The following is a 25,035-nucleotide window of genomic DNA, read 5'->3' on the forward strand; positions in this document are numbered from 1 at the left end:
TAATACAAAAAAACAACAACCATAATTTGCCCTTTGGTGGGAATACAGCAGAAACACAAACTGCACACAGAGGGTCTCACACGTTCTATGGTGTTAAAGCTACAGAAGAACTACATCTCCCATGATGCTAGGCTAGGTACCAGGGCCAGACCAGACCAGGCCAGACCACAGCAAAGCTGATCAAAGGGAAGGCGTGTGCTCGGCACGTCCCCAGCCTGTGTGACCTCTGACCCCCCAGGCAGACAGAGACGGAGGGAAGACTGTGGACGTGACGGCGGGGTGGTGAAGAGACCCCACCCCCCGCTTCCAAACACACACAATTCTCCACCAGGAAGCTCACGTACTGCACTACATTCCTGGGGCTGAGGGGTCATGGGCGGGGGGATACAGCCAATATGACTACATGATAATAACCCGTCAACATTTTGTCATAACACTACCTCTTTTTCATAACAGCCAATCCTGAATCATCATAACTTCTGGTGCCACAAAAGAAAGAAAGGCTAATCAACTTGTTATGGCTTGGGCCGGGGCCACGAGTTTTCCCCTGACCGTATGACCTGACCAGGAAAAAGCTTTGGGCCTGAGGCTTGGCTATACACTGTTTTTTTTCTCTCCTAACCACGTTTTGGCAAGAGTACAGATCTGGGAGGGCCAGTGCCACAATGGCTATGATTTTAGAAATGCTGATTGAAACGTTGGACTTGTGTGTGCTTCTCATTAAATCCCTGGGAACATGTCACAGTTGGGAACATGTATTATATGGCAAGAGCATGGAGAGAGAGAGAGAGAGAGAGAGAGTGGAGGGGGGGGAGATTGAGTGGAATGTCATGCAGTACTTCAGGGGGATGGAATTGGAATGTGGGAGGTGGGGGGGCTGGTTCCGAGGCCATGGAAGTCAGTTGTTTGAGGTGACTTCCTCTAACCCCCCTGTGTGTAATGATCCCGCTAGATGAAGTTCATTCACAAAGCCCAAGCTCCATTGTTCCCTGTCCCTCGCCTTGTTTGTCCCTGTTGGGCCTCCATCCAAAAGCAATAAATTAAGCACAGAGGGGAAGAAAAAAAAAACTCTAAATGTATATCATTACGGCATGTATTATTTCAAGAGAGCTATACTAAGTCACTTTCTTCCTGCAGCCTTGGGGGGGGGGGGGGGGGGGGGTGAGAAATGGGGGCGCGATTCTCCAAGGACAGGAAAGTATAGTTTATAGTTTAGGCTTCTGAAAAGATGTATAGCTTTGAATACATGACAAGACTGTGTATAGTTGGGGAAGGGGGGGGGGGACACGACAGCTGGCAAAAGAAGACCGCCTCAATGGACACCGCAAACGCTAACGTTCTCACAGCTGATAAGAGGCTTCGGTGTGATCCAACTACCCCATGAAGGTTGGCCCTCCTCCATCGTCATGGGGATCAGTATGGAACTCCATAGCTCTTATCAGTGTTCTATCACTGGAACTGACAGGACCCTGACATCTGTTTGATCCCTCTCTCTCTCTGCTGGTCAGGGGGAGATGGACAGAGAATCCTGATGTTCAGAAGGTCATCTCTGAAGCATGTGTTTCTGACACACCGAGAAGGGAGGAAGGGAGGGAGAGAGAGGGAGACGCAGAACATGAGAGAGAGAGAGTGGGTGAATGAATGAGAGAAAGAACAAGGACGAGAGAGGAAGAGAGAAAGAGGGTTCAAAATGGGAGAGAGAGGGGGTGCAGAGCGAGGGGGAGAGAGAGAGAGAGCGAGGGGGAGAGAGAGAGAGGGCAGAAAGAGAGAGAGAGAGAGAGAGAGAGAGAGAGAGAGAGAGAGAGAGAGAGAGAGAGAGAGAGAGAGAGAGAGAGAGAGAGAGAAAGAGAGGGTGAACTAGCTGCAGGTGGTTTCATGTGGAGCATGTGGTGACTGGGTATCAATGGCTCATTTACGGGTGGGGGGGGTGCGTGGTGCGAGTGCGGGCAGGGACATCAAAGCCACCGGGGCAGACGGATGGACGGTGGGCCGCTTACGAGAAGACGAGGCCATTAGGCAGACGGAGGTGATCAAAGCGCACATAGAGAGAGAGAGAGAGAGAGAGGCAGTAGCCCCCACTCTTCCGTTCTGCCACCTCTCCCTGCAGCCACCAACCAACTACCTTCAGCAAAAGCGGCTGTATTGTTCCATGTGATGCTTACTGCCACAATACGACCGCTTCTGTACTGCCACCCGACAAACAGGAAAGTTAGGGAAGATAAACGTCTGGACTGGAGGTAGATAGATAGATAGATAGAGAGAGAGAGAGAGAGAGAGAGAGAGAGAGAGAGAGAGAGAGAGAGAGAGAGAGAGAGAGGGAGAGGGAGAGGGAGAGAGAGAGAGAGGGAGAGAGAGAGAGAGAGAGAAACATTCCCAGCCAGTGTAGAAGGAGCTGCTACCGGGAGGAAGGAAGGGGACAGAGTCAGGCTAGCCTGATAACAGGGGTTTGGAAATTCTTTTCATTTGGCTGGCGGTGTGCGACTGTGTAGAACTCAGCAGCCAGCCAAGACTCACACACACTGCCAAGCAATATTCCATTTGCTGCATCTTTTTCACCTTAGGCGGCCATTTTACAATCGCCTATTTGCAGACCTTCTCTTAAGGCGTACCTGTTTATCTTCCTTACATGGGCTGAGGGGAAAATATGAATTATATATTAACTCGCAATTACTATGCTTTTTACCATGCACTCATTGTGCTTTATGTTTGCATTTAGTTGGTGAATTATTGTAGTTCAGTGCAAAATAATGAGCCATCGATTCCAAAACTTAACTGTGTTATGTGTAAGTTGGAACAGAAGAAGGAGGATGAATAATTGAAATCTTCTCTGATAACTACGTCTATAATTCACTTTTCAAACACACACACATTTTAACCATTTATTTATGTCCACATAGAAAAAAGACATACAGGGACACAAATACTAACGTTGCAGTTACTACACAATCACAATTCATGGACCAGCGGCATAACCTTCTTTTTTTTTTTTTTTACACATTTCAGGGGTACAAGTAGCAGCGTCGCCGCCATATATGGCGGCTGCCAATTACAGCAGAGACAGAGCAGTACTTTGCAAGGCGTTTAGCCTTCTTTTTGGGCATCACACACACACACGCATGCACACACACACACGTGCGCGGACGAACCGACGGTCCCATGCACAGGCACGCACGCACGCACACACACAATGCCGTGTCAAAAGATTTGGAGGGGGACAGTCGCCACAAAAAAAAGTAGTTCTTGTTTTGGACAAGGATGATCTGTGCTCCAGGCGACGACGATATGAGAGAGAGAGAGAGAGAGAGAGAGAGAGAGAGAGAGAGAGAGAGAGAGAGAGAGAGAGAGAGAGAGAGAGAGAGAGACGGATGACCCCTGACCACACACTCCCCCAAGGCCTGGGTCCTTGAGCCCAAACTGCCAACATAGCCTCCAAATAGCCTCTAAAAGACCATGTAGGACTTCTCCTGTCTCTGGCGAGGTCAGGCTACCGGAACACAGCTTCCAAAAATTAAGGAAAAGAAGAAGTCGCGCACACACGCACACACACACTTTTTCTCTCAAGTGCAATGACAGAGGGAGGAGTGTGTGACTGGCATCCCTTCTATGCCGTGTCCTTGCAGAAAAACGACGATTGGTGGCTCTTTTGGGCCGTTTCTAAAGCCTTCTTTCATGTGTACTGTGTGGACTAGTGCAGTAACTTGACACATCACTAAAGTAAACGGCTCGCGTTAGCCAACTGGCATCGAACCAGTGTCCTGACGTTCCCAGAGAAGACGTCCGTCCAAGTTTCCCTCTCTGACCTCACAGCTCCGATTATTTCATTAGGAAAGGTATTCCGGAGCAGGCAAAGGCGGACGAGGGAGAGAGAAGGGTCCAACCAAACAGGAAACGCTCTGGAATGTCTTTCCACAAGGGCTCCAATACCGTTTCTGTGCGTCTCAAAAAAACCTGGATGAACTGGGGGCACGCACACACACGCACACACACGCACGCACACACATACACACGCACACACGCACACACACACACACACACACACACACACACAAAACCAGTGTGTGTGGGCAGTGAAGAGTTACAATGTACCAGATAAGAGACCAGACTACAGCCAAAACACGAATACTCAAAACAATATTACTGGATTGCAAAACAGCCATCACCTAGCAACACTCAGCAACAGCTCTCCTTTCCCTGCTAATCTCAGGCATGAACAGAACCACAGAACCTGACACCGATGAGAACATGTGTGTGCCTCCCATGGGACTTGTGGTCAGCTCACCATATTAAAAAAAAAAAGTGTTATTACAACATACACCAGCGACACAGTCATCTAGCAGCCCAGAGAGAATAGGACAGTAAAAGTACACACGTAATAATCTGTGTGTGTGGATATGTGGGTGGATCTGTGTGTGGATGTAGATGTGTGTGTGTGTATGTGTGTCTCTAATCATCAGGCACTCTAATGGGTTTTCACAGACAGAAAGGCAGGCAGAAAAGCAGACAGACAGGCAGAATGGTAGGCAGGAAAAAAGACAGACAGACAGACATATTTGTATATAATATAAATTAAATAAATATAATTTGATTTATTATTATCATCAGTGAGCGCCACGGCGCTAGCTAGCTAACGTACACTATTATGGACAAAAGTATGTGGACACAAATTATCATCTGGGGCAGTTTTCATGGTTTGGGCTAGGCCCCTTAGTTCCAGTGAAGAGAAATCGTAATGCTACAGCATACAATGCGATTCTAGAGAATTGTATGTTTCCAACTTTGTGTCAACAGTTTGGGGAAGGCCCTTTCCAGTTTCAGCATGACTAGTGTTGTTCCGATACCATTTTTTGATCCCGATACCGATACCGATACCTGACCGTGCAGTACTTGCCGATACCGAGTACCGATCCGATACCGGTTTTTGAAAAGGAAAAAAAAAAAAAAAAAAAAAAACTTTTTTTTTGGGAGCCGCATACTCACCTCGATGTAAAATTATTGCTAACACTTAGTCTGGCACTGCTCAAAACCTTTGTAAAACAGGAAAAAATACCAACAGAGAGTGAATACTATAGAACTTTTTTTTATTGTCTACCTGGTATGGTGACAAGAAAATCAACCCCTTATAAAACCTGAAATGTGGCTCTCACAGATGCCAATCAGTGCAATATCCATTTAAGATATAAAACAGTCGTAGTAGTAGTGCAACAGCAAGTGAACATTTACAAACAAAATAACTTTAGTACTTAAAAAAAAAAAAAAAAAATCGGATTTTTTTTTTGTTAGTACTCGCCGATACCGATACCAGCATTTTTGTGCGTATCGGTGGCCATGCCGATACTAGTATCGGTATCGGAACAACACTAAGCATGACAATGCCCCTATACACAAAGTGAGGTCCTTAATGACATGGTTTGCCGAGTTTGGTCTGGGAGAACTTGACTGGCCTGCACACAGAGCTCTGACCTCAACCCCATCGAACACCTTAGGGATGAATTGGAATGGCGACTGCGAGCCAGTCCTTCTCGCCCAACATCAGTGCCCGACCTCATTAATGCTCTTGTGGATGAATGGGAGCAAATCCCCGCAACCATATTCTAAAATCTAGTAGAAAGTCTTTCCAGAAGAGTGGAAGCTGTTATAGCAGCAAAGGTGGGACCAACTCCATATTAATGCTCATGGTTTTGGAATGAGAAGTTCAACAAGCACATATGGGTGTGATGTTCGGGTGTATCAATATTTTTGTCCATATAGTGTAGCTCAGCGGCCCTGGAGACAATGGAACAGAGTGGCCTGGTGGAGAGAGGTGAAGAGTGTTGTGTGTGTGTGTGTGTGTGTGTGTGTGTGTGTGTGTGTGTGTGTGTGTGCTGTTACACAGCATAATAACCAACGAACCAACCCTGCCCCCCCGCTACTCCTCTGTATTCAACAGAAGTCGTGTTCAATGGAAACTTTGACACAAACACTCATATACTGTATAAGCGCCACTTGGCTTGTCTCAATAGGCGCCGTTCGAGTTCAATGACTCGCTTCAGTTCCATATTGAATGGTCAATTCAGAGACACGGTTACGCTCATTACTTATGGACGCAGTCAAGTGTTTGGCAGAGAGCTAGAGGTTGTGCGTGTGTGTGTGTGTGTGTGTGTGTGTGTGTGTGTGCGTGTGTGTAGGCTGGCAGACAGACTGTGTTTGGGTACAGCCCTCACACACACAGAGCCATTTCTGAGGTATAATCACCAGAGACAGTATCGTCTGAAGGGGGGAGGAGAGAGGGGCCTCTAGCTCTTGTGGCCCACACGCACGCACGCACGCACGCACGCACACACGCACACACGCACGCACAAACACACACACGCACCTTCTATCCCTCTCTCTGCATTCTCCCTTCCTTTTTTCTCTCTCTCTTCATCCCTTCTCTTTCTTCCTCCCGCCATCTCCCCCTCTTTCTCTCACAGCCCCCCCCCCCCTCCCCCCTCCCCGCCTCTCTCCCATGTCCTCCAGCTCAATCAGTCCAGTGTGGTTAGCATGGTTTCCAGTCCCATAACTACAGGGGAAGGAGGGCGAGCCAAGCTGGAGCGTGTGTGTGTGTGTGTGTGTATCTGTGTGTGTGTGTGTATCTGTGTGTGTGTGTGCGCGCGTGTGCACCCACGTGCGGGTGTGTATCTTTGCAGGATATCCAGGCCTGCGTCCCAGAGGGGGGGAGGGGCCTCAGACAGTATCATACCACACTCCACCGCCTGGGCCAGCCAATGGGGTGGCCAGGACTGGAGGAGCACCAGAAGTGACGGTGATGAACTGGAAGTGAGCTGACACTGGTGGCCCCGGACGGCTCCAGTCCAGTCAGGGAGAGTTATTTCATGGTTGACGGCGGCTAACGGTTGCTAATTGCTAAAAACAGCAGTGTCAGTTTGGAAGATACAGACATACCAACGACTGCTCTAACTCATCAACAATAAACCAATTCAGAAACAAACGTGTGTTACTGCATGTCCGTGTGTGAGAGATGTATAGAGAGAAATGGTGTCTGTGTGCATATGTGTGTAAAGGTGCCTGTGTGTGTGTGTGTGTGTGTGTGTGTGTCTCCTCTAGATCCCTAGAAGCCTGTCGTTCCTCTGTGGCGGTCAGTGGGAGCGGTGCTGACAATGGCAGGAAAAGGGCGTAGGAGGGGGCGGCTCGCCGTGATGACCTCTATTATTGTTCTCCTGTGGACGTGAAGGAGGGAGGAGGAGGAGGAGGAGGAGGAGGGTGTGTGTCTGAGTGTGTGTGTGTGTGTGTGTGTGTGTGTGTGTGTGTGTCTACGTGTCTGTCCGTATGTGTCTGTGTGCGTGTCTGTGTGTGAGTGTGTGTGTGTGTGTGTGTGTGTGCGTGCGTGCGCGCGTGTGTCTATGTTCTCCGTCCGGCCGTGTGTGTGTGTCTACGTGTATCCATGCCTACGTGTGAGTGTGTGTGAGGGTGTGTGTGTGTGTGTGTGTTCCTTGTGTCCAGGAGCAGGGTCAACAACTTCAACCCTAGCAGGCCGAAGCATGAGTAGCGGCTCCCAGACTGACATCCAGCCAGCCGGTCACGAGGGGCTGGCCTCCCCCTCAGAGTCCCTGCTCTGGTGCACGTAGACCGGAGGGGCCGGGGCGGCCAGTCTGCCTCCTGGCTGGACCCGCTTTGTTCACCAGGAACAGGACGGACGTGTCCTCAGTGACTCTGCAGGCTCCTGTCCCGGCCCGTCTGGTCGGCACCAAGCACCAGTCACCGACCACCAACCAGAAACCCCCCACCACCCCCAACCCCCCACAGGGCTACAAAACTACCCAGTCCCCACAGAGACTCAGTGAGATGGAAGAGAGAGAGGAAGCTGTGCGTGCAAGCACACACACACACACACACACAAAGTATGACAATTACATACCAGCATAAACACACACACAATCTGAAAACACACACACACACACACACACACACACACCTCCCTGGAGCTCCCTGACTGGCTACCTACTGTCTGTTCTGTCTGTCTACCTACTGTCTGTTTGTCTACAGTTTGTCTCATAGGGGGTTTCCATAATTTGGTGATGCTTCATGCACACACGCACGCGCACACGCACACACACACACAAACAAACAGACTGCAGAATAAGAAGAACGTGATCAAAAGCTAAGCAATGCGGTCAACTTGCCAATGCGGGTGATAATTGGGTCACAGATGCATACAGACACACACAGACACACACAGACACACACAGACACACACAGACACACACAGACAGACACGACAGGGCTGTTGACTAGGCAGCTGTATCCTATCTCAGTGTGGGTATTGAGGGTGGAGACCCATGCCACATTCCCAGTGACCTGTGTTAAGTCTGTCAGGAGCGGGAAGAGAGACTGACTCATATTTAATGGATCTGGGCAACATCCATGCCCCCGGCTCATTCAACTGGAATCTCACTTCCAATTCATGCTGTCATTTCAACAAGGGTGAGTGGTGTGTGTGTGTGTGTGTGTGTGTGTGTGTGTGTGTGTGTGTGTGTGAGTGTGGATGTATGGGTGCATGTATGTGTATCTGTGTGAGTGTGTGTGTGTGTCTCTGTGTGAGTCTGTGTGTGTGTCTCTGTGTGTCTGTGTGTGTGTGTGTGTGTGTCTCTGTGTGAGTGTGTTTGTCTCTGTGTGAGTGTGTGTGTGTGTGTGTCTCACAGTGAGTGTGTGTGTGTGTGTGTCTCTGTGTATCTGTGAGTGTGTGTGCCTCTGTGTGAGTGTGTGTGTTTGTGAGTGTGTGTGTGTGTCTCTGTGTGAGTCTGTGTGTGTGTCTCTGTGTGTGTGTGTGTGTGTGTGTGTCTGTGTCTGTTGGTGGGCATTCCAGGGAAGCCAGCGTGTCTCCCGTGGGATGCAGCATGGCTGAGACAGACAGGGCTCTGCTCTGGTGGGGAAGGAGCAGGAGGAAGCTGCTTCCCCCCCTATAGCTGCCCTGTGAAGGTACTTTTCCACATCGGCCCTTTGTGTTGCTATTCTGGGGAACGAGGAAGTGGGGAGGTGAGGGAGGGAGGGGGCTTTTGGGTTACGTAGTCTTGCCCCAGAGTAGCCCCTGGGAACCTCTGGGGGATGATGAGTGGGGAAGTGAGAGGTCAATATGCTCTGTAACACAGAAGCCCACTTCCCCCATCTAACCCCCAAGGCCTTGAAGTGTGCATTTGTTGCACTCCTTCACCCACCCCCCACCCCGGAGGGTTTCAACACAGCGGGCTGGTGTAAGCCTGGGCCTGGAGGGAGTTTGGACCACAGTTCTTACACAGTAAGTACAGTCCTTTTTCCAAGTAAAATCCACTAGGGATTTTAGTGCAGACTTCGTGGGGTTGGTGGGTGGGGGATTGGTTCTGCGCCATGTCCAACAGAACACTATTACTCAAAGTCCGTTCAGCCAGTGTCAAGCACTCGGGTACGAACAGCCCTCTTTGTCCAAGCTTCTGATTGCCTGGAGGGTCTAACGTTACCAGTAGGTCAACACAACGTTGTCTCACTCCAGTCTGACCCTCCCGAAGTCCATTCTTTTTATTTTATTTTTTTATTTTTCCGATTTTATCCCCTTTTCACCCAATTTGGTAGCCAATTGAACCCAACCTAGCATCCAATTATCCCCTGCCTATTGCATAGGATCCGCCGCACGACCCCGTGGCCGGCAGTCCCAGAGGAGGCCGCCAGGCAGACTAGCTGACTGGCTCCTCGAGCCCAGCACCGTTATTCCGGCACCTAGGGGGCGGTGTTGCGCGACGGATCCTTGTCCGGAAATACTCCTATACCCGCCCTCGGGAGCGGCCGCCCAATATGTCGCTCCCCGTATCCGGATCTGGCGAGCTGGGATTCGAACCCAGTCCCCGGTGGGCAGCATGCACTAGTGGCCAGTGCTTAGACCGCTACACCACCGTGGGGCCCGAAGTCCATTTTAACTGCGTCTAAGCACCACTACAGCCCAGTCATGCAACAGGGGCTTCCCACGCCAGCAAAGTAGCCCGTATTAGCTCCAAAACAACCTGGCTCGGACACGTTTAATCCTCATTACGGGTGTCTGATTCCCACTGTATTAACTTATGTAAACACAGTCATCAAACAGTGAGTATAGCCAAGTCGCTTGATTGCGGGCGCACACAGACCCAGACACACAGACACAGACACAGAGACCGAGACAGGGACAGAAAGAGAGACAGACAGACAGAGACAGACAGACAGACAGACAGACAGACAGACACAGACACACACACACACAGAGAGAGAGAGAGAGAGAGAGAGAGAGAGAGAGAGAGAGAGAGAGAGAGAGAGAGAGAGAGAGAGAGAGAGTGATAGCTCCAATCAGTCAGTCAGTCAGAGAGAGAGAGAGAGAGGCTTATAGGCAGGCCCCGCAGCTATTCTTAGTGCCGGGTCACTGGTGAGGTAAACTCCCAGGCCTAGTCACGGGAGGCTAGCCCGGGACAATCCACCTTCTATGTGAGGGAAGGCCAGCGGAGGGGACGGGACCCGCTGGATGTTATCTCTGTTGACAAACACTGTGAGAAGGAGCATTAGGAGCATTCCTAACCCAAGTCTCAAGTCTCATGAGAGATATTATCCTTATCATCACACAACCTCAAGAAGACGTATGACAGTGACACTATCACTCCATTGATCTGGGGACGAGAGGGGACATTTTGTCCTTTTTGACATTTTCTTTTCCATTGAAAGAAAACATTTGATAGAGAGAGAGAGAGAGAGAGAGAGAGAGAGAGAGAGAGAGAGAGAGAGAGAGAGAGAGCGAGAGCGCGGGGGGGGGGGTTGGGGGGGTCTGAGGCACTAGAAAGCGGTCAGAGGAAAGCGGGGGAGCTGATGCAGTGAGTCCGTAGTGAAACAATGGACTGGCGTGGCGTCACCGCTGGCAGGCGGGCAGTGCCAGGGAGGGCCCTCTGGGTGCCAGACTGGCTGGGCATGAGATCAGACAGGTGGGTAGTGGGGCACGCCCTCACTCTGTCCTCCTGACCCCGCGGCTCCACGGTGCCAACATCCTGCCCGTCATAAGAGCTAGCAAACCCCCGGCTGGAACCGAGTGACATGATGCCAAGGGCGACTAGACAGACACACCCTGTCTTCCGAGAAAGAGAGGGAGAGAGAGAAAAAGAAAGAGAAACCCACCTTAAAATGACTCCATGGACCAGTGTGAAGAAGTAGTACAGCAAGCGCAGTAAATACAGCAGAACTAAGCTAGATATATTAGCCTAGCATTAATAAGAGCAGAAGAGGACTCCAGCAAAGGTTCATCCTAACCACTATACTGTATGTCATGTGAAATTAATGATGGAACTCAGAGGGCGCCATACCTTAAAACAACCACTGGGGGTCACTGTTGATTTCCATTTATGTGTTTATTTTTTTATGGTCAGAGCTGAGGGGATGCACCATGTTTGGCCACTAGATGTCAGTGTCTGCTCATTTCAGGAGAAATACTTGTCAATACTTCACCAAGTTCCATATCAACTAATATCTATCCACATACACTGACTGCCCTTGGTAAGTATTTGGATAGCAAAGCATTTGGCTCATCTTTTGGCTTTATACTCCAAATGTTTGGATTTGAAATCAATCAATTAATATGAGGTTGAATGTACAGATTGTTAGCTTTTAATTTAGGGTACTCGTATCAATATCAGTGTTTCCCCTAGGTTTGCTGACTTGAGGGGGTGGCATGGACCCCCCCACACCAGGGGGTAAGACCCTGCGACATACCGGCGTCATTTCCAGACGGGGTATACTTGTACATTAAGCCGCCTCACGCTAGGGAAACAGGAGACAGGCTCCTCCTGCCCTATGGGCCCATTAGGCTCCAGAACCAGCGGTTCTCAAGGCTACTTACTTATGTGGTCTTGACTACCTGTCCACTTTCTCACCTGGTTCTTGCTGTCTCTCTCTCTGGTGCACCAATGAGATCTGAGGGCCATTGAGCCGGAAAAAGACTGTCCTGCTCTCTCTCCTTCTCTCCCTCTATATCCTCCTCTCTCCCTCTTTCGCTGTCAACCAAAAGGCAAACATAACAATCAGAGTATTTATAATCTAATAAGAGGTATAAATTGATCCATATCAATTAATAACATCATTATAATTGAATATTGGATTGCTGTGGGCAATGCAGTCATTTTGACATTACTCTCTCACCTGAAAAAAAAACAGACATTTCCAATGCTTCAATTCAATCCACTGTCCATGTACTGTAAATATGCCATTATGGTATTACCATAAAGCCCAATTCTAGTAGAATAAGAACGATTCTATGTCTACTTTAAGTAAAATAATAAAGTGCATCCAGTTAGCTCTTTAGCTGGCAAGTGTGCAAGCAGACTAGCTCATCTCATCACCTCTGAGCTAGCTAGCTAGCTTGCTAGTTCTTTGACACTATTTACACCATGGCACACTATTAGTCAGACACTTTCTAGTCACAATAATAACGACCAATTTTAACCAACTTTCTCTGTCAGAACATTCAGCAATTATATTTGCTAACGTTTCAACTTGCTTACTTTCCATCTGCAGCAAACACTCTCTTGCGTCGCGCGCACACTCGCACACTCTTGTATTATTCTCCAGCGCGGCACAGTGCGAAACGAAGTGTGGAGAGATAGGTTTGGCTATGCGAGACTACTGGCGGACTAATGTTACCAACGAGCCCATGGGCCCGCCCCCCCAAGGCAATGGTATGGGAAACACTGTAATATTGGTTTCACCATTTAGAAACACCAACACTTTGTATACATAGTTCCCCTATTCCTGGGCACCAAAAGTAGTTGGACAATTGGCTTCACAGGTATTTCTGATCAGTCAGATGTGTTCCGTCACATAATTTGTGCAGGCATAAGAGAGCTGTCAATGTCTAGTCTTGTTTCTAGGCTTAGCATTTGGAGTCTGCTGTTGGTCTGTCAGCATGAGGACCAAAGCGGTTCACCAAATGTGGGCGGCTGTGGCGCAGGAGGTAGAGCCGCCGTCTAATGATCGCAAGGTTGGCAGATCGGCGGTTCGAGCCCCGGCTGGCCACATGTCGAAGTGTCCTTGGGCAAGACACTGAACCCCAAATTGCTCCCAGTGAGCAGGCCGGCGCCTTGCATGGTAGCTTGCAGCCATTGGTGTGTGAATGTGTGTGAATGGGTGAATGAGAGGCCGTTGTAAAGCACTTTGGATGAAGGTGCTATATAAGTGCAGTCCATTTACCATTTACCAAATGGCAAGGAAGCCAATGTGAGACAGAACCCCCCCCCCCCAAAACAATCGATCAATTAATCAAGACAGCTCAAACCTTAGGCATACTATGTACCACAACAGTTTGGTACATCATTAATAACAAAGAAAGCTCTAGAGAGCTCAGCAATCTCAAACCACCTGTTAGCTAAGGATGACAACAGAAGAATTCTCACCATAACAAAGAGAAAAACAAAACAACAACTGTCTGACAGATCAGGAACACTCTCCAGAAGGAAGGGGTGGATGTATCAGAGAGACTACCATCCACAGAAGACTTCACCAGCAGGCCTACACGGGCTAAGTACAAAAACATCTTGTTTGCTCAGATACAAGCAGATGCCGCCAAACTCATTGGACAGCGCTTCGTCACGCAGCAAACAATGACCCCAAACATACTGCCATAGCAACTAGGGAATTTTTTCAGGGCTGGTGTTCCATCTTTCAGCCACCAGAGGGAGCTCTCGACCAACAAGTGCATTTGTGTCGGAGCTAGCAAGCAACCATTCCCTTGGACATCCCTTGCAATTTGTCAGGGTCGACTACAACAGACTTAAAAGTGGACAAAAGTCGATTCGTTTTTCGCAAACATAGCCACACCAGGGTGAACAGAATGTGAAAACACAAACAGACATGAAACAAATAAATCTTCCTTAATAGATTCTAAAAAAAAAGACTTTCAACCACAGCCAAAACACCTAACTAAACAGAGATCAATTGTTTATGGAACACTCACTGTAAGGCCGGGCAGGAACCGATCCATGTCGTTCAGGTCAATCCCATCATCCTGCTCAAACTTGCCTTTCATCATCCTGAGAGGGACACAAGAGACAAGAACCGTCAAAGAAATAGATTAAATCATAACAGAACAGAACGGCCAAACGCAGTAATCCCACTCACCCCTCTCTGTCAATGTGCGGGAGGTGCTTTGGTGTGCCCCGGAAGGGTTTCCTGTGGAACTGGGTGAAGTCCAGCTTCTCTGGTTGGAGGTCCCAGGTGGCGCCGCTGTAGAAGCCACACAGGACGGGGAGACAAGCGTTGTCATGACAGCCAAGAGAATCAGTGGGATAACGGGATAGTTCACCCAAATTGCTAAATTGGTTAGATGGGTCCTTACCTTGAAAGTAGTCGCTAACATTAGACTAGTTTCAAGGTACTAAACAGGGAGGCTGGTGGAGGTAGAAATTGGGAAAACAGCCTCATTGTAATGCATGGAATGGAATGAGGAATGGTATAAGACACGTATGGAATTAAGTGAGGGATTAAGTTCATACGGTATAGAGGTAACACACCATTGACACCATCCACGTCATGTCAATGTCGTCATATAATATGCCACGCTTTTGTAAAGCCTTTCATCTATGATAACATCAGAGTGCAAGGGACAGTCAGTGACCTGTGTCCACATTATTGTCAGGACAGTAACAAGACTTTTCAAGTCATTTATAAAAAAACAGGCCAAAAACCTGTCACATGGTACGACTGTCTAGAATATTTAAAAAGGGCTGGTCCACCCCCAAATTGACAGTGTTTTTTTTATTTTTATAACCATAACCCTATCTACTCCTCACATCATCTAAGCCCGAAAACAAAGACACGTAATTAGCTGGTAATCAACCGAAACACCCTGTAGTGCCAAAGCCTCCATTAAACCTCTATGTCAGACATGACCATATGTGCAACAACGTGCCCCCAAAAAACTGCTCTCACACGAGCAAAACTGCTATGTACATTTTACATTTACATTTTGGGCATTTAGCAGACGCCCATGCTATGTGTTAATCCATTGACTAATCTAATCCAGAATAATACTAAAAAGGCTTGATAGTAAGCAGATATGGTCCGTTTGGTCACTGGGGGGATTTCTACGTGGCTAAGGAGATTAGAGCGTAGTAAGGGAGGTAGATACTCGGGGGGGCAGGGAGGGAGGCGGTCTAGCGTGCTTCTTGCCAACGTGGTCCCACCCTCTGTGAGGAAAGGTTACCATTGCAGCTGTCGCCATGGCACCCACTAGCCTACAGCAACAGCAACATAGATGCCCTGCGAATTGATGTTGGCGTAACATTTAGCTTTTTTTCTTTCTTGAAAAACAAGGTTACACAAAAGATTAAGCTGCTGCTTGTGGTTACGCTGTTTAAAAAAAAAAAAATATGTCATCTCGTCTCTAAAGAGATTTTTAGTTAGAGTTCAATCTCGCTACCATCTTTTTGGGCTCCCAGAGTAAGTATAGCTCTGTTACAGCATCAGACATCCCTAAAGCTCAGCGCTCTTCTAGTGAACATAACATTGCATTCCTCAGGGGGAATAAGGATTCAGCTAATTCAGCTTCAAGCAAAAACACATTCAAGCAACAATGCTGTGTGTGTGTGTGTGTGTGTGTGTGTGTGTGTGTGTGTGTCTTACTCAAGGTATGGCACTCCATCCCATCCATTAATCCGTCCGTCCATCCATCCATCCATCCAATTAAATGTCCTTGAGTTTGAGGATAAAACCATGATTCCATAAGCTCTGACATAACAAGGCGGTCATCACGAGTGTGAAATGTGGTGAGAAGGGACCAGTGATTGAGTGTGCACAATAAAACACAGTCCTTACCCATGAGAGTCCATCGTGTTGGCAGCCCAGATGTCCGTCCCCAGGATGTCCAAGGAGCCGTCTCTGTTCCCGTTCTGAGAGACACAAGCGACACAGCGCGCATTACAGCTGCCCACTGTCACAGGGCTTAAATCATTTAGTGCCGAGGGTGAATCAAGTCTTCAACATTGTCAACATTCCCAGACCAAGACAGAAGCAGAGGGCTGTGTTTGTGTCTGCTTGAGCCTGTCTGCAGCTTGCACTTCTAAGACTATCCCATTGGTTCCATTATGGCAGGCAAGCTCAAATCATGCACAGCATTAGCATTTGAAATTATTTCAAATACTATTTGAAGGCAGGTCCCGTTTTTAGTAGGGGGGGGTGTGATAGTGGTCCCGTGTAAAGCCGGGTTTTCTCCAAAGAATAGAAGAGTGGCGCTGCGTCATGCTGTGATCTTTGTGTCACCACTAAACCACCACTGTAAACATTACAAGGCAAATCAAACTATATACTTAAGTAATGACAAGAGTCACTACCCTTTGATCACCAACAACATTGTTGTTTAAAACTTAAGTGAAAGTGTTATGATGTTCCTCAGTGAATTCAGCGTTCAAGCAGTATCTTTAGGGCACTTTGATATGAATAAAGGTCCAGTACCTGTGCCTTGGCAGGGGCTCTGAACTGGTTGTTCCTGCCCCTGCTGCCGGACCTGGAGCCAGACCCGGCCCTAGAACCAGAACTGGGCCTGGACCCTGTGCTGCCGTTGCTGCTATGCTCCCACTCATCCTGCAGAGAGAGAGAGAGAGAGAGAGAGAGAGAGAGAGAGAGAGAGAGAGAGAGAGAGAGAGAGAGAGAGAGAGAGAGAGAGACAGAGAGAGACAGACAGAGAGAATGAAAGACAGAGAATAAAAGACAGAGAGAGAGACTAAGAGCATACTCTCCATCAACTGCTCTGCAAATAACACAGAGGACAGAGAACATGCTGGGCTACACAATAATGATGATATTGTTCAGAGACATTCCTATCTTATCCATTCTTAGTCAAACAGAGTAAAGATCAATATACAAGCCTAATGCATGAATGGGGACTGGTGTGTGTGTGTGTGTGTGTGTGTGTGTGTGTGTGTGTGTGTGTGTGTGTGTGTGTGTGTGTGTGTGTGGAGATCATTCCCAGGATTAATGTACCATCATCCCCTGGGAGAGGACTGCTGACAGGGCTGGTAACCCCTGGCAACCACAGCTCCCATGGCGGTTTGGCTAGCTAGCTCGCTGACTCTGTGTGTATGTGTGAGTGTGAGTGTATTCCTGAGACCAGTTTAAGAGGGAATTCAGCTGCCCTCTCCCCACCCCACACTAGAGCCTCAGACCCAACACACACACACACACACACACACACACACACACACACACACACACACACACACACACACACACACACACACACACTAGATGAATCCCCTTTAATTCAATTCAGGGTTATTTGATTAGTGCACCTAACAACGTGGTTTGTCACAGGAACAGGCCGGATCCACCCATGGGTGACACTGACAGCGCGTGGAAAAGAACCCATTAACATAAAGGCTGTAATATATGAGGTAGACGCATGTCCCTCCATCTTCCCTGTCTGGCAGACTCTCCACACTAACAGCCGATAGGGGGAAAGACTAGGTGGCAGTCTGAAATCAATCAACCCTCCTCGGGCAAGAACCAGTCTGCTGTTGGAGAAAAACAGCATGACGAGGCAGGACGAGGCGGAACTGAAAAAGCAAGCTCCTCTGTGGTCCTGGGGAGGAGAGATTCCGTGACACACTTCTGCTGCCACTGCCCTGCCTTTCTCCCCCTTATTGGGAGAATTACGCACAATGAGAGAAGCAGCTGACATAACCAATGACTCGATGAGGGCAGACGCTGCAGTACCCTGTGGTTTGCCCACTTGTGCTTTCTCTCGCTCGCACACAAACAGGCACACACGCACACACACACAAACACAAACAGGCACACACAAACGCACACACGCACAAACATTCTCACACACACACACACACACACACACACACACACACACACGCTGTCGCTTGCTCACACAGACATGCACTCACACACACACAGGCGCACACACAAGCACACACACAGACAGGCAGGCACACACACACAGGGGCACACACTCTGCCACGTGGCATGGCCGTGCCAGCAGGCACAGACACAAAGCTCAAGGCGGCGCAGAGGGAATCCCTATTCCTGCTCCCTGAAGCACGCACACATGAGCACATGCACACACACACAGACACAGACACAGACACACACACACACACACACACACACAGACACACAGACACACAGACACACAGACACACAGACACACAGACACTGGCCCAGCCCAGCTCATGTGGTACTGCCTTCAGCCTCAACATAACCCTAAGTCTAACCCAAGGATCCACTCATTGGTGACAGCTCCAGGAAAATAATCCATTAAGGCCGCGTTATATACGAGGAAGACGCATGTCCCTCTATCTTCCTTGGCTCGCACTTTAAAGACCTAGGTTCTGGGCCCTGGACAGTCTGGACGGATTGATGGCAGCTGCTGGACTGAAAAAATCAGGTGTAGTGCTGAGGCACAAATATGTACATTTCTAGCCTGCAAACTGCGACACTTCAAATGAATGTGCAATAACACTATGTGCAATATGACAACCCTAGTCGTCTATCTGTACAGTATAGTATAGTGGATAGTGTACATAGCCTTTATTTATGTAAACCAGCTCCTTCCCTTCTTGTGTTTTTTTTTCTTTTTTTTTCTTTCCTAGCACCGGGGGAGCCACCCCTCCTAAATTTCGTTGTTTGGTACCTGTACTATAGCAATGACAATAAAGACCATTCATTCATTCACTGGTGCTTCACACTAACAGCTGGGGGAAAGACTACGCAAAATCACTCAACCCTCCTAGGGTAAGAACCAGTCTGGTGCTGGAGATATGAGAAGAACAGCATGACTAATTCAAAAATACTGCGGTAAGGAACTAAGGTGGTGTGTGTGTGTTCATTAAGATATGTATGTCAGAGATATGTAACCAATTACACAACCACCCCCCCGCGCCCCCCGCTGCCAGGGAAAGCGGGAAGTCTGTCCTCCGTGATTGACAGCTCTACAGTACCTAGGGGCTAGGGATGGACGGTTTTTCGGTTAAACCGAAAACCGGGGTTTATAAAAATAGAAACGGTTTTTTATCAAAACCGTCTGAAACCGTTTTTTTTTTTTTTTTTTTTAGAAGAATAAAATAGAATAAGAATAAAACTGGAACATGTCACATGTTTGTCGTGTGTGAAAATAACAATGATACAGTCTGAATCTGCCGCGCAATGAGTGAGAGGTTTGGTCAGTTGTGAAGAATAACTGAGGATTAATATCTAATTGGGATTATATTTAAGGGTAACGAATCACTCTATGGGAAAGATAGTTGCCTTCAGTTATTGGTAGATAGGAAAGTTTTTTTACAATTACTCGCTTACATTTAATAAGATCATTTTCGCTGCTCTCTGTAAAGCGCATTGGGTCACTTTTGTGAGAAATGCGCTATAGAAATAAAATGTGATTTGATTTGATATCAATCAATCAATCAAACTTTATTTATGTTCTATAGCACAAATCATGCATTGAATGTAACTCCAAGTGCAGTATTTACTAAACCACAATATAATAAAACAAGAGCTATACGGATCAAGAGTGTTTGTGCACAGCGCCACTGTGTGTGAAGGCGCTACTGAAAGTGATGACAGAACGCATGTCTCAGAAGATACGTGGTCACTTAGTGACGCAAAGGTAGTTCTGTATTTATCTCTATCTGTATTAGTACATTTATTTTGAAAGCTCTATTTTGACAGCTCTACCATGGGCACTTTTATTTTGATAGGGCATTCTTTGTTGATTGACTTACGACAGTTCAGGACGAGTCAGTCTCGCGGCATGTGGTTTTTATGAAAAGCTTTAAGTATGTTCACTGCATAATTCTAAGTCTAATATTTCAGTGATTATTGAGCAGTATTCAAATATTTAAATACATTGAGCAGCAGCTGAAACTTTGTCTAAGAACCAAGATATTGAGAAAGCAGTTCATTCAATGAAGACGCTGTTCCAAGAGATGATCTTCCGTGCAGGCGTGCACCCTGGATCAGCGGAGCTGGTGTGTTAAGTGTTCATGTGTTTTCATGTATGGTGTAGCTTACAAAAGTCTGCCTTTCCACTTATATTTGTGAAACTAAGTAGCCTAAATGTGTTGCGACTGTGCTTACGGTGTTTTAATGGTGTTCGACATGAGTGTATTGTAGCAGTAGGGCTCAATTATTTGAAATTGGCGCTCTTCTTTTTTTTTTTTTTTACATTTTTTTTTTTTTTTTTTTTTCTGTATTTTTCGGTTAACCGGAAAACCGCGGTTTTACTCTCTGACGGTTTTTCGGTTTCAATAATTGGAAACCGTCCATCCCTACTAGGGGCAGATAGACAAACACAGAGAACATAAAACCCCATGCAAATAGAGAGAGAGAGGAGTAGTGTGTGTGTGTGTGTGTGTGTGTGTGTGTGTGTGTGAGGTATGAATTTATTACCCCCCCGGTCTGGATAGGTTATCAGCTACCTGTTGGGAATTAAATTACCATTTTGCAATATGAAAATGTATCTTCCACCTCCTGGACTCACACTGAGTAAGGCTACATCACAGGGTGGCAGATAAAAGAAGTGTGGTTCTAGAACGCTTGGCTGTAGAGCTCTAACCTACTGTGTTGTAAAGAGCACATGCTATAGGCTTTGACAGTGACCTTGGCTGCCATTGAAAGCTGTTGTTTCTTCCTGATCAATGCGGATTGAAGGGGGGGGGGGGGGGGCATGGGGGCTTCAGCACACGCCGAGGGATGGGAATTGATTAGGGGTGGGATGGTTCCGAAAATGTTGGTTCAGTATGTAGCTCGGTTTTTAAGTCACGGTTCGGTACGTTTTCGGTATAGCAAGGTAAAAATTATCGCAAAACATGAAACTTTTTTTTAAAGAATTATTAAACAGTGGTTTACTGAACAAACAGTGGGTCTTCCTTTCTTATATAAAATAAAGTCTGTCAATACTGCTGCAACCAGCTGCAACCCACTAATAAAAAAGTACAATATACTGAAAAGTAGATCAAAAATAAACAAATCTCTCAAATAAAAAAAATATATAATCAAATAAACATCCATTAAGGTGCAGCATTTAGAAAGTTAACTGTACTGTATTTGTATTCACATAAGCAGCTTTCAACTTCACATTAGGACTTGCCAGCTTGTACTGACATTCATTGTATTTTTTTTTATATATACAGTATATAAATAAACTGCTATATATAAACTATAATATATATAAATAAAGGGCTGGTATGACTTCCTGGCTGAAATGCGGATGAGGGAACTACGTAACGAGGCTCTATTACTTTCAACATGTGTTTACAATGTCCACTGTTATAAAAACACCTATGGCGTTTGTTATTGCTTTGGCCCGGTCTGAATTGTTAGCGAGTGGTTGCTTAAATGCCATAGCTGGGTTTGCATTTCAGTCTGTTTTCTTTTTGTACCTGTGATGTTCCAATTGGGGTGATGCCGTCACAAATGCATGAGCAAGTTTGACGTATTGCCAGTCGCATACCCGATCGCAGTTGAACAATGTTGGCATACAGCCATCTCACAAACACACACTCACAAACACACACACACACGCACCCGCGCGCACACACACACACACACACACACACACACACGCACCCGCACCCCGGAACTCACCGGTTTGGACGAGCCCCTCCCCCGCGAGGACGACCAACTCCCGTCCTTCTTGTCATTGCAGTCCTCTGTCCACTGGGGAACACATAGGGGGGGGGGGTATCAAGTTGTGGCTTAAATACAGCAGTTACTGTTGAGGCTTTACACACATGCTTGGCTTTTATTTGTGACTTTTCTTTTTAATTGCATGTTTTAAATGTTGTATGTTGTATTGACTGTATTGTATTGTCAATTGTATTGACTGTGCTGCTGTTTTCTTGGCCAGGTCTCCCTTGTAAAAGAGACTGTGTCTCAATGGCCTTTCCCTGGTTGTATAATATACAAAAAAAATCATATATATATATTTATAAATAGAGAAATAGAGAAAGTGCACCAGATTATAGTTTGCAACAAACGATCCAACGCTGAGAGGTTTTCAACAACATATGGTTTCTGAAATGGATGTTGGACATTGAATAATTCAGCATGAATATCTCCTGAGAGGTGAGAGGCCTGGCTGAGAGGCCTGGTGACCTGAGAGGATGTGTTGACAGAGCAGAAGCGGGGCTACAGGCAAATTAGACCCAGGCTAGGTTCACCAGGCTAGGCTCACCAGGCTAGGTTCACCAGGCTCGGTTCACCAGGCTTAGGCTCACCAGGCTAGGCTCAACAGAGCCAACAAGGCTCACCAAGCTAACTGGTGGTCAGAAGGCCAAAGGTCACTAGTCCTTGTGTAACAGCTGTGTTTACAGCGTTAGTGTGTCCTCCTTTGTCTGGTTTTGTATAGAGTATCTATGTACTTTCCATTGTGAGCTAAGTCAAAGGCATGGTCCGCATGCCACGGTTGCTACAGATGGGGTTTGCACATCTCACCTTCTCCATCATTCTGGACTGCACTTCTGGTCAATTCATCTCCTAATTTTAGCACCTCTATTTTGTGAGTGCTCAGCTGACAAGACCTCCCATGAGGTTCTCTACCCCAGTTTTCTGTGTACGTAAGCACATTTTGGTTGGCAGTAGGCACTAGGTGCCAAACTGCTACAGATATACCAGGGTCGTTTGGCAATATTTGAATGAAAAAGAACCTGTCTACTACAACTTTAAACTATATTGCCAGTAAATAGAACTTAGCTGTTGATATATCTGGTTTAGCCTGACAAAAGCACAGAATAGCAGAGTATTGGTGCGCTCTACTGTAGCAGTCTTGTAGTGGTACAGTATAGCTACAGTTAGCCTTAGCTAACCTGAGAGATGAGAGGTTAAGTGCTAATGCTCTTATCCGCACACTGCGCCCTATATGTTTTAATCTCACTGTGTGAGATCATGTAATATGATCCACTCATAAAGGCTAGGGTCTGGTTAGCCTAGCGACTGTGACTGTTGCATTAGCTAACCTGAGTGATGTGGGACTGTGGCTTCAGCATTAGCTAACCTGAGTGATGTGGGACTGTGGCTTCAGCATTAGCTAAACTGAGAGATGTGGGACTGTGGCTTTAGCATTAGCATTAGCTAACCTGAGAGATGTGAGACTGTGGCTTTAGCATTAGCTAACCTGAGTGATATGGGACTGGGACTTTAGCATTAGCATTAGCTAACCTGAGAGATGTGAAACTGTGGCTTTAGCATTAGCAGGGCTCTCAAGTCTCACGCATTGGGCGTGAGACAAGGTGTGGCGTGTGAGCGTGTGAACGGGTTGAAATGCGTGTGTCTCACGCCCAATGCGTGAGACTTGAGAGCCCTGCATTAGCTAACCTGAGTGATATGGGACTGGGACTTTAGCATTAGCTAACCTGGGTGACATGAGACTGGGGCTTGTCCACGTCTCCGTCGTTCTCGTTCTTGTCGCTCAGCAGGCCCTGCACCTGGTACTCCAACACATAGCTGTCGATGAAGCGCTCCAGCTCCTCGATCTCCTGCGAGCGTGTGCTGCCGGCCTCCGAGGACGCCGACGCCACAGACGAGTTCTCCATGGCAACTTGGCAGCCACCGGCGGGGGGGGGGCAGGGGAGGGAAGGAGGAGAGGGACCTGTGGGGGGTGGGAGATAAACAATTTGTTAATGAGATCAAATCAAAACACAGCAGGTAGGCACTACACATCACTTCAAGTCAAGGTGCAATGTACAGCATTTCAACAGTTAGAGCTTGGAGTTCAACTATCCTCTATCTTCAGTTGTTCCAAGTTCTGACTGAAACCTGCACAACAAACCAAAGTCCCTCTAGTCCCAATGACCTCTGAAAAGTAACAGTGCAGTACCACTACTCCGCCACTAGTCACGCCACTACTCGTCAAGGAACTGTTTCCATCCCCAAGTCAGCCTTCATTTCTGTCATACACCCTGCAGCCCCACCAGCCTAGTCCTAGCCGGCACCAACCCCAGTCACAGAAGAGGGGTCTCCCTCTCCCTCCAGGATCTCCGAATGCCATTTACAGCTTGGCTGTAATCCCAGATTCTTTCTTTCTTCTTGTCACTTTCTCTCTCCGTCTCCCTGAACTCTACCTCATCCCTGCTCTCCAATGGTGACGTGCCTGCGCGCTGACATGACCCCTACCTGGTTGACACGGGAGAGGTCTGGCTGCTAAGCTGCTTGAGCACTGGCTACGCAAAGAGGATTTACTACTGAGGCACGCAGAACTGATACGTCGAGGGTTGGTGTGCACTTGCAGGCTATAAGCCTTTGTTATGTTTTGGTGGCTACATGTATAACCTAGACTAGGAAGTGAGCCAAGGCAGCTGATGATATCATAAAGAGAATAGGCTGAAAACTTAATGAGTGATCAATGTGTAATAATAGTAGGCTGCATTTATTGTAGCCATGTAGCCTTATGTAGACACGTATGTTTGATGATGATTCTTCACACAAATTATGAGATGATCCAAGCACCACATACCGGTACCTTAAAGTCTAATGATTGTTTCTCTACCTTTGACACATTATACCCTATATGTTTTGTCACTGTGTGAGGGTAATAAGATCCACATACACTGACGCTTGCACCTGGTTAGCCTGGCGCTCTGCGAACAAGGCTAACGCTAAGTGTCTGACCAACAGAAGGCTAGTCTCAGTGTCTTGTCTATCAAACTTTAAAAATTGACTTTTTGGGAATGGGAAGGAATTGACAGTAGACGGAAATGACACGGGCTGACAAGTTGCCTGTCTGGCTGTCTGGTTTAACAGTGAGAAGCGGTGCCAGCAGAGGGCTAATTGCTTGCAGACAGACAGACAATACACTTGGCAGACGGACAAGCATTCCCTCCCCTGACAGAAGCAGGTGGCAGCTACAGAGTCCTATAAAAGGCTGTGGCTTCATTATCTTGTGACAACATCTCATTCCATCATACGACCCACAGGATTTTGTGAGACTGTGGCGGGTCGACCACAGTCTCAGCAAAAATATTGTCGATCACAGCCCACCACAGTCTCGCCTACGTATGGGTAACACTGCAAGCAGCAAACAGAGGT

General features: G+C 47.3%; 1 protein-coding gene across 1 annotated transcript in view; it reads right to left on the reverse strand.

The window, feature by feature from the left end:
* The window catches only part of ctif (CBP80/20-dependent translation initiation factor), a gene marked incomplete at its 3' end in the record, with an annotated part of 93,847 nt that overhangs the window by 43,250 nt on the left and 25,562 nt on the right, over window positions 1–25,035 (reverse strand). Inside the window, exons 2-7 of the mRNA XM_080529611.1 lie at window positions 23,364–23,599; window positions 21,598–21,669; window positions 16,465–16,587; window positions 15,823–15,896; window positions 14,128–14,232; window positions 13,964–14,039 (exon numbers count right to left, since the gene is read on the reverse strand). Of these exons, the coding sequence (XP_080385737.1) occupies window positions 13,964–14,039; window positions 14,128–14,232; window positions 15,823–15,896; window positions 16,465–16,587; window positions 21,598–21,669; window positions 23,364–23,543 (630 nt within the window). The 5' untranslated portion in view covers window positions 23,544–23,599. The remainder of the gene's footprint in view (window positions 1–13,963; window positions 14,040–14,127; window positions 14,233–15,822; window positions 15,897–16,464; window positions 16,588–21,597; window positions 21,670–23,363; window positions 23,600–25,035) is intronic.

Source organism: Nansenia antarctica (genome assembly GCF_963989245.1).
Source record: "Nansenia antarctica genome assembly, chromosome: 4".
Taxonomy (NCBI): Eukaryota; Metazoa; Chordata; class Actinopteri; order Argentiniformes; family Microstomatidae; genus Nansenia; species Nansenia antarctica.